We start from the raw sequence: 10,981 nt of genomic DNA on the forward strand, positions 1-10,981 counted from the left end.
AAAACTATGAGCAATCTTTCCTTTTTGGGTTCATTAAGGCCTGGAATCCTTTGAATCTGTGTTGCATACATTTTCTCTCCCACAGTTTGATGTACCTCTCCTTGAAAGCATCAGAACAATCTCGTTTTAATTGAAATTGAACCACTCTGAAATCATTTGAACCTCTGATCCTACCTTGTATTTTTCTCTGGGTCCTGGTGTCTGAAAGATTATAGAATGCATGTCTCTTACTTCATGATGATTTTCTAATACGCATGTAATGTGACATAGAAAAATGGGTATTGACCAAAGATCCCATATACCAACCACCTCAAACAGGAACTGAAAACCTTTTTAAGCATTTACAACAAATAATGGTCTAGTTCATCGATCCAAAGCCGATAATTAGTTTTCTTGACCTACAATTGAAAATAAAATTATCTTTTAACTAAGTAAGGTCAGCTTAAAAATCCCTTTGGAGATGTTTTATTTATTAAATGCCTTCATCAACAGCACCATCTTTCATTTCCTTTTACTCCAATTCAATGTCTCCTGCAAACAAGGTAATAAGCAGAATGGCTATAAATCCAGTTAACATTCCAGCATTCTGAATCATGAAGAAGGTGAAATCCGTTTTTCTTCCAGTTACCTTTTCTCTCAGCATATCATTCATCTCAGGAAACTAGAAGAAAGATACACTGTTAGATAACTGTTGCCATCTTGTGGTAAAACATAAAATACTCTTTAATAGATTTCTGTGGAATTAAAATGATCATTGATTCCAGATGCTTAAATGTTTTAACATAGATAGCAAAATACGAATACCCAGTCCTATCATCAATCAACATAAGGAAAAGTACTGAAATAGTACTGTTCTTTTTTCAATTGTCCCAATCAATTGAATGAGATATTGCCTCTCATTCACTCCCTTTATTCCTCTTTCTCTCCCTCTTATCCTCCTACCTTCTTCTCCGTGTTCTATTCACAACCTTCTTTCAGAACCCCATATGTATCTAGTTATTATCTGCCTCAAAGTCTTCACACATGCCCTAACCTCCACCTGGACTCTTCCCTCTCCAGTTTTTCAATGGGCTAAATTCTTCAGGTCTCAGATTAAATAATACCTTCTTAGAGACACTTTCCTTAGCTCCTCCAAATTTATATTAGATTCCCCAACACTACCCACCCCACCCTCATTATCATCTATCATTATATATATATTACTTTTCCTTTTCTTTCATAGTTTGTTTTTATTATTTGTAATTACTTACTTATTTGTGTGTGTGTATGTGTGTGTAAATTTCTGGCTTCCTTCTCTGCAGAAAAAGAGACCCATGAATGCAGTGTCCCCAGTGTCTTACATATTTCTAGTTTGGGTGCAGAAATATCAATAAATAGTGACTGAATATATTTTTAAGAAATCCTTATGCTTTTTATCCTTGATCTTTTCCATTTTGCTTTTTCATGCATGCTCTACCCTCACAGAAACATAAAGTTTTTAAATAAATTATGTATTGGCATTGAAGACTATAATAGTCTCATTGCAGTGAAAACAATAAAAACCTCAAGTCCTGTGCTTCAAATCCACCCTTTCTCAGCAGATCACTACTAACAAAAAGGCTACATGAAGAGATCTGTAAATAAAAATTTTCTAAATATACTCCAAAATGATTTGGTATACATATTGTAATGTAATGTATCTAGAGGTTTTTAGAATCCTCAATCGATGTGCCTAACTTAAGAAAATAGTTACTAGGATAAAAATGACTGAAAGATGTGACACCATTTTTAAAAGCAAATCTACTGTTAAGTTTTATGGCATCATTTATTATTTTTATTTCTTTAAACTGGATAACTAATAGATTCTGTCCTTATGTGAGATGGAAATGATGATCTCTAATAAAGACAAGGTGAGACAGTGATTCTATGAAGAAAACAACAGGTGCAATAGTGGTCCTGCCAGATAATAGCCTTACTCTGCACAGAACAAAGAATAGAGCTAGATGACCACAATTTGGAGCCAAGAACACAAGAGGCAGGAAATTAAGTGATTGGATTATGTATGTGATGCATATTCCATTCCAAATGCAAAGGAAATATTCCTTGATTCTCATACACTTAACACATTTTCATTTTCTAGTAAGCCGTCCATGATTCCATTCATTTGGAAATTTACAGGATCACTGACATGCACTCTTACACACACATGCACACACACACACAGGACCATCCGTACACTCTCATACACACATACATACATACATACACTCAGTTATAAATAAAGACGTATACAGCATAAACATAAACATAGCTACAAATATATACTGACCCAAATAAATATTGTCCAATTTTAATTTTACCAGGTTTAGTTTAGCCCAAAAGTCTTCATTTAGATCTTTGAAAAAATAAAATATTATTTACTCTAGTAAGCTGTTCCTCTTCTAATTAGAGACATATAATAATAGAAGACAGGGCATTGGTGGTTCAGTAGTAGAAACTCACTATCCATGAAGGAGACCCAGGTTCAATTCTGGGCCAAGGCACTTCATGCATAGCTACCACCCATCAGTATGTAGTGAATTGCATGTTGCTGTGATGCTGAACAGGTTTCATCAGAGCCTTCAGACTAAAAGTAGGAGATGATCTACATCCAAAAATCAGCCAATGAAACCCCTATGGTTCACAACAGTCTGATCTGCTGATCATGGGATGACACAGCACCAGGCAGCACTTTGTTCTACTGTAGATGGGATTGCCATCCCATGGGGAATGACTAAGTGGCTGCTGGCAATAACATAATAGAAGACAAAGTTTACCCACAATGAGGCAAAAGGAGACATAGGAAAATATCTCTAATTCACCAAAAGTAAAGCATTTCATCATCAATCAATAAGATTATAGATGAAAGAATCAACAGAATTCACTTTCAAATTACTATTAAGCATAAACTACTCATGAAAAGTCATCTATTCTGAGAATGTTCTAAATAACAATAAAAAAGCCTTGCAGACTGTGGAAAACAGAAATACCTAGATGTAAATTTTAAATTAAAGCAAAACAATATTTTTAATTTTCTTACCATATCTGCCAGAGAAATATAGAGGAACATGCCTCCAGCTAGTGCAAAGATGATATTTGGGGCAAAATTGTTGCCCACCAAAATGCCAAAAGCTAGCCCAACATAGCAGGAACATGCAGAAAGAAAGTTGAATAGCAAAGCTTGTCGAGTGCTCATCCCTGCATTGAGTAGAATCACAAAGTCCCCTAGAAGAAGAAGAAGAAAATTTTTAATGAGATGAAAGATAATCATCAAGATCCAACAAATAGTCCTTCATTCTGGCACAGCAGCAAGATTCTAAGAGCTTGTCACCTAAAGGATATCATTCTCTTACCTAGCTCATGAGGAAACTCTTCACACAGGATTGCTATTGAGGTGCTAAGTCCCTGAAGGAGAGACAAGGTGAAGGAAGCCCCAATCGCCAGGCCATCAATGAAATTGTGGAGGGCATCACAGAGCGTTATCATCCAGGCAATTGTCCCTATTTCTGACAATTTGGGCCCCTTCAAACAGGAACATGAACTTGATTCTCTTTTGTCATCCTGTAAGTAGCAGAAAATCAATGCACATGATTATCAATTTCTTGAAAGTCTAAGAGATACAGAGAAGTAAAAGATGGGTTATGTATTGTAAGAGACAAATGATTACAACATAAATTACTTCATAGTGGACAACCAAACCAAACTTATTGCCATCGAGATATATCCGACTCATAGCGACCCCTCCTTGGGTTTCCGAAGCAGTATCACTACAGAAGTAGATTGCCCAATCTTCCTTCCGAGGAGTGGTTGGTGGGTTTGAACTGCCAGCCTTCTGGTTAGCAGTCAAATGCCTTAGGCACTACACAACCAGAGCTCCCTGTTTAACAAATGGCCCTGGCAAAACTGGATATTCATTTGCAGAAAAATGAAACAAGATCTGTACCTCACACCATACACAGTAACTAACTCCAGATGGATCAAAGACTCAAATGTGAAACCTAAAACTAGAAAGTTCCTCAAGGAAAAACTATGGGCAAATTTAGGGGCCCTAATATGTGGTATGGGAGCTCTGGTAGCATAGTGCCTAAGACACTTGACTGCTAATGAGAAGGCTGGTGGTTCACATCCACCAGCCACTCCTTGGAAGGAAGGTTGGGCAATCTATTTCCATTGTGATACTGCCTCAGAAATCCAAGGAGGGGTTGCTATGAGTTGGGTCTGACTTGATGGCATAAAACAACAACAACAACAATATATGGTACAAATAGACTATCAAGCATAACCCAAAATGCATAAATAGTGGAAGATAAACTAGATGAATGCAACCTTCTAAAAATTAAATTTTTATGTGTTTCCAAAGACTTCTCCAAAAGAATCAAAAGAGAACCTACAGATTGGGAACAGATATTGAGCAATGACATATCTGGAAAGGGTTTATCTCTAGAATTTATAGAAAACTCCAACACCTCAACAACAAAAAGACAATAATCCAGTTAAAAAATGGACAGAAGGCATGAATAGACACCTCACCAAAGAGGATATTCAGGTGGCCAACAAACATGTGAAGAAATGCTCATAATCATTAGCCATTAGAGAGATGCAAATCAAAATAATTAGATATCATCTTCCCCAACAGTAGTAGCAAAGTTCAATAAGACAGAAAATAACAAATGCAGGAAAGGTTGTGGAGAGATTGGGACTCTCATACACTGCTGGTGGGACTATCAAATGATACAACCACTGTGGAAAGCAGTATGGTGATTCCTTCAAAAGTTGGAATTAGAAATGCTATAATACCCAGCCATTCCATTACTAGCTATATATCCTAAAGAAGTGAGAGCCAGGACAAGAACAGATATATGCACACCCATGTTCACTGCAGCACTATTTACAATAGCCAAAAGATGGAAACAACCTAGGTGCCCATCAACAAAAGAACAGATAACCAAACTATGGTACATACACACAATGAAATACTATGCAACCCTAAAGAATAGCATAGAATCAACAATACACTACATAACATGGATGAACTTGGAGGACATTATGTTCAGTAAAATAAGTCAATCACAGATGGACAAATACTGTATTAGTTCATTATTGCAAAAAGTCAAGGAAAGGTTTATATATGGAAAGAAATTTTCTTTGTTGGTCACCAGGGGTGGGAACAGAGGGGAGGGACTGTTAGATAGGTAGAGATAAGTATTGATTTGGGTGAAGAGAAGGGCAATACACCAAACATGAGTAATCAACACTGTGGCATTGAGGAAGAGGAAAACATAGAGAGGTGCATGGAAGGTTCAGACAGCAAAGATGAATAATTTTGCACATATAGTACCACATTGTCAGTGAAGGCAAACATTGGTATATGGGCAGACAGATGGGTGGATAGGCTGAACTATTAGGTATGTCCATGCAGGGGGCAGTGTGCCCAAGACCACATATAGGGTTGGGTGGACAATGTTTCTATATTTGTACGTTCTGTAAGAATTCCTGGGTATATAGTAGAGCTGACAAGGAGCAAGGTTGTAGTCACTTCTTGGGCACAGCCAGGTATCCAGAGGAAGCGAGCAGTTGCACCGGTGGGCCCAGTACTATAGTCACAGTGGACATCAAGCTCAATTGGCATAACATACTACACAAAATATTGTTCCAAATCCTATTTTGGCAAGTAGTGACTGGGATCTTACAAGCTTGCAAGTGGCCATCTAGACGCAATGATGGATCTCTCCTCATCCAGAGCAAAAATGAATGAAGAAAACCAAAGATTCATGGAAACAATTAGTCCAAGTGACTAGTACACCATGTGGTTCTCAGCCTATGTGACAATGAGACCAGAAGAACTAAATGGTGCCCAGCTACCACTATCAACCACTCAGAGGGGGATATCTGTGGAGAGCCTAGATAAAGTGGGAGAACAATGTGGAACAAAACTCAAAATAATATAAAAAAGAAAAGTAAAAGGACCAGGTTTGGTGGTCTGATAGAGCCTGGTGGAACCACTGAGACTATGGCCCCTAGTTGCCCTTTAGGACTGGAATTGAACCCACTTCTGAGGCTTCCAGACAAACAAAAGACAGGAATATGCGCTGAACGTTTACATTAGGTAGATACACAGCTTGGAGAGATCAATCATGGAAGAATAGAAGGGTGTGTATGCACAGGGAGACAGTTTGGGGGGCAGGTGTGCATGGGAGAAAAGGACACAGGGAAGAGGTATGGGGAGGATGGTGGAGGGGAGCTGTTGTATTGTGGGAAATTGCAGTCAATGTCATGAGACAAAGTGTATGTGAGCTGCTGTATGGAAAGTGAATTTGCTCTGTAAATTTTCAGCCAAATCACAATAAAAAATTTAAAAAAAGAAAAAAAAAACTTAGGCAACTTGGATAAACAAGTATATGGCTGATTTTTCTTTATTATTATTTTTTAAACATGATATATAACCAAATAAGGAGCACCGGTGGTGTAGTGGTAAAGGCATTTGGCTGTTAACTAAAAGGTCAGTGGTTCAAGCCCACCAGCCACTCTGTGAAATAAAGATGAGGCAGTCTGCTTCCATAAAGATTTACAGCCCTGGAAACCTAATGGGGGTCACTATGAGTTGGAATTGTCTTGATGGTTTTAAGTTTGGTTTATTAATGAAAATACTTTTGAAACAATTCTTTCAGAATTGCCTTTAGATCTTGAAACACATCTTTTCACTGTTTCACTAGTTCAAATCTTCATCTTTGAGTAATGTTTTCATCTGTAGACACAACCAAAAATCATTTGTTGATAATAATATTATAATTATTGCTATTTGTTAATAATAATAAAGTTAATATGGAATCAAAACTGGTAAAAAGAGTGGAAAGATTAAGGGAGTCTGAGTGGAGGACAGGTAGTGGTAGTTATAAAAGGAGGAGGCAGATGAGTAGGAAGAGGAGGAAGAACAGGTGGGGAAGAATTAGAAGAAGAAGAAAGGAGAAGGAGGAGGATTGGTGAAGCAGAAAAAGAAGGAGAAGCTCAAAGTTATATAAAACAGTCAGGACTAATTAGCCAGAAGGTAAAAGTAATATTACCACCTTCATAGAATTGTTGTGAGCATTAGAGGACTAATAAGAAGAAACAGAAGAGGGAAAGGAGAAAATAGCAAGGGTCTACAGTACTTATTAGGAGCTCTGGTGGCGTAGTGCCTCAGGCATTTGACTGCTAACCAGAGGCTGGCAGTTCAAACCCACCAGCCACTCCTTGGAAGGAAGATTGAGCAATCTACTTCTGTAGTGATGATACTGCCTTGGAAACCCAAGGAGGGGTCGCTATGAGTCAGATCTGACTCAATGGCTGTGAGTTTTGTTATTATTATTATTATTTGCCAGGCATCATTCTAAGCACTTTAGATATTTAATTCATTTATTCATCAAAACAATGAGAAGTGCAGACAAGTAGCACTAGTATTACCATTTTAGAGTTGAGAAAACTAAACCTCAGGGTGAATGGTGAGATTACTCAGACACACACAGCAAGTAAGAAGCTTTTTTTAAAAAATAAAATAATGGTGTTTTCACTACTCCAAATGTTTTTTGAGAGGAGGAATAGTTCTTATTTGTAATAGAATCTGAAGGCAATTTCCAAAAAGAATCCCCCCATTGGGGGATAAGACAAAACTCTTCTAAACACAGGAAGCACGCTAGAATAAACTAATCTCTTTGAAGAGGCAGATATCATCTGTATAAAATGTACTCCATTTTGTCTTAAAATATAGTGTTTTATATATATACATATGGAGTCCTGGTGGTGCAATGGGTAAAGCATTTGGCTGCTAACAAGAAGGTTGGTGGTTCAAACCCACCAGCTGCTCCACAGAAGGAAGGAAGGAAAATGAGGCAATCTACTTGTGGAAAGATTTGCAGCCTTGGAAACCCTGTGGGTGGCTATCAGTCAGAATCAACACAATGGCAGTGGATAGATATAGATAGATAGATAGATAGATAGATAGACAGACAGATAGATCTTAAATATCTATATATATATCTTATATATACATATAAACTTGGCTGGGCCTGGTTGAGTGGCTGGGCAGCTGGATGTAGTATTCCCCATGATGAGACTGGTAATCAACTTTACAGTGGAATCTACTGTGAGCAGCTGAGTAGCTGCTTTAGGGCTGTGGTCTGCTTCCAGTATATAAGAAGCAACTTTGAGGAAGGTCTCTAGCTTTTTTTTTTTTTGCATGCTTGGACTTTGCGTGTACCTGAGTCTTCATTTAGCAGTCTGCCATGGGCCTATCTCTGAACTTGAATTAGTGGCCTGCCATGTTGTTTGCTAATCTTGAGACTGTGCCTTTCCACTTGTCAACATTGGGTTTGCCAGCCTCAGCAGCCAGCAACTGCATGAGTGCAGAAAGCCTCCAGCTTCAGTGGGCAAGAGGCAGGGCTGAACCCCAAGGTTGAGGGGCTTTTACACAGCCCTTAGAGCTGGCACTTTGAACTTGGACTTCTATTCTCCTAAACTGTAAGAGAATAAACTCCTGTTTGTTCAAACCATCCCATTTGTGGTATTTTTCTATTAGAGCAGCATATGGTAACCAAAACAATATCTCAAATACACAACATAATAAACAATAATGGCTTAGAACATGTCAAATGGGTGTTTTAGGTAAAAAAAATCTCAGAAGATGAAGCAATTACTGCTGAAAGAGAAACAAAAGTGGTCATGGAAAAGCCATACAGGAAGTAATCTAAGATCTGTAAAAACTTATTGCCAAGATATGTTTAATAAAACCATAGCAAATCAAAATAGTTGATTCATCTTCCAACTTGATTTACCTAATCATATATTTACAACTTCTGATTTACTTGTGTTGATTTAGGGTAAAAACTATCTAAGACCTAACATTGACTACTTGGTATTACATACAGAACCTATATACAAAGTCCCGTAATTCTGCAAAAGAAATTAAATTGATGTATCAGGCATGAATCTCTCACCTTTAAGTACAGATATTATTGAGTCTGTAATATCTCATACTGGCTCTATGAATTCAGGTCCCCAATGATCTCATGGGGTAAGTTAACAGGTATACGTTTTTAATAGTTTTAGAACAAACCGAAGTAATCAAAGAGTCCTTTTATATTTCACTTGTAACTAACTAAGTCACTGAGCAGCATTAGAACTAAGTGCAAGTCTTTCTTGTTCAGTTACTGAGTATTCTTCTCCAACACCCCCACCCTCCACCTTTGTTGTTTATTTGCTTGCTTCCTTGTCTGACTTGTACCCTAAATGTATGCTTTTTCTATATTCAGCCATAATGAGGTAACTCAATCTACTGAAAAGAGAGTCAGGAGAAATGAGTTCTAGCTTGGCTCTGACAATAATTACTGTATAACCTTAATTAAGGGCTCTCAATATCTCCACCATTAGTTGTTAATGGGAATCAAAGTCAAAGCAAAATGTAAGTCATCAGAATTAGGAGAGAAAGACTATAATGAATGCTAGTTAAGAATAGAGGGGCGACTAAGGAAAATGTCAACATAAAATTCCAGGGGAACAAGGTGAAGGACAAGGAGGAGGAGAAAGAAAAGGAGAACAAGATGGAAGATGAGGAAGAGGAAAAAAAGACTATAGAGGAGATGTAGACAGCAAGGAAAAGGATGAGGAGTAGGACAAAAAAGGAGGAGAAAAGAAACAGGAGGAGGACAAAGACAAGTTGGAAAGGGAAGAGGAAAGATAAAGATACAAGTTGGCTATTCTTCATTAAAATATGGACCATATAAGCCATGGTTTACTCCTGCAATGAAATACTATGTAGAGTAGAAGAGATGATGAATATCTATACTTTTGCACATGGAAGGATGTCCAAAACAGTGTTGAGGGAGGGAGAAAAATTTTACATACAGTATATACATATATACATATATACATATATATATATATATATATATACACACACACACACACACATATTTATATCTCCAGACAAACACACAGCATTGTCTACTGGACACCTTTCAGTTAAAAATAGTAATTAGTATTGTAATTACATGATGGTATAAGTGCAAATATACCTGGAAATATGTATATATAAAAATGTTAATCATGGTTCTCTAGGAGCTAGTACTATGATACTTTTTTTTTCTTTTATCTTTTCTGGAAGTTTTTGTTTTGGTTTTTTGGTGTTTTTTTTTTTTTAATCACTCATTATGTATTGCTTAAATACACCAAAAATAAAGTCATGTGAGGAGAAGATGAGAAAAAAGCAAGAGGGAAAAGTGAACCTGTGAGAACATGGGCATTATCATCAGTGAAGAAAGTAAAACTGGTGAAGTAGGTTGTCTACTGGGTTTTGTTTGCAATGAATTATGCATCCCACCAAGAGGGTCCTTTGTCTCATTGAAATGAATCTTTTCGTTTTGGTTTGTTTAATGGATCTGGACAGCAGGAGTAACACAGTTAGCTCTCATTCTGCACTAAGAGAAGCAAGGTGAGCCGTGATTAATGCAAAAGAGTTCAAGGCTTACTGTCTTTATGTTTTATTGATAAGAAGGCAAAAGCAAACAACCATGGCAGAGAAAAGTTAAATTCCATATGCCTTGTGTCAAACTGAAAGAAATGTGCAGGAGGAAGGAAGAGTTCTGCTAAAAGAGAAAATCAAGCCCTCCAAAAAAGTAGTAACCCACCAAAAAATACAGTAAGGATGGCAAAATGAAATATAAGTATCAGCAAACTAAACACAGAAATTATATGGAAATAAATATATAAAATGTATGCCCATATGTGAGAAATTAATGTAAGAAATATGAAAATGATAAAATTGTTTAAAGGCTGCAAATGTGGGTACGATTTAAGGAACACAACACTAGTAGGCAAACTGGTTTAATGATTTGAGGGCACAAGCCTTGCCATCAGGTGAACCTGAGTTTGAATGATGTTCTATTACTTAAGAGCTCTGTGCCCTTTGATGGCAAGGTTCAACAAGACAGAA

At 37.2% G+C, this 10,981-nt stretch overlaps 1 protein-coding gene across 1 annotated transcript in view; it reads right to left on the reverse strand.

The window, feature by feature from the left end:
• Positions 1-511: 511 nt before the first annotated feature.
• SLC39A8 (solute carrier family 39 member 8) overlaps positions 512-10,981 on the reverse strand; it is an 81,971-nt gene continuing 71,501 nt past the window's right edge. The window contains exons 6-8 of the mRNA XM_007953643.2: positions 3,372-3,579; positions 3,059-3,243; positions 512-661 (exon numbers count right to left, since the gene is read on the reverse strand). Of these exons, the coding sequence (XP_007951834.1) occupies positions 512-661; positions 3,059-3,243; positions 3,372-3,579 (543 nt within the window). The remainder of the gene's footprint in view (positions 662-3,058; positions 3,244-3,371; positions 3,580-10,981) is intronic.

This window comes from Orycteropus afer, unplaced genomic scaffold (genome assembly GCF_000298275.1).
Source record: "Orycteropus afer afer isolate SDZICR_OR568_19922 unplaced genomic scaffold, OryAfe1.0 scaffold00403, whole genome shotgun sequence".
In the NCBI taxonomy this organism is placed as follows: domain Eukaryota; kingdom Metazoa; phylum Chordata; class Mammalia; order Tubulidentata; family Orycteropodidae; genus Orycteropus; species Orycteropus afer.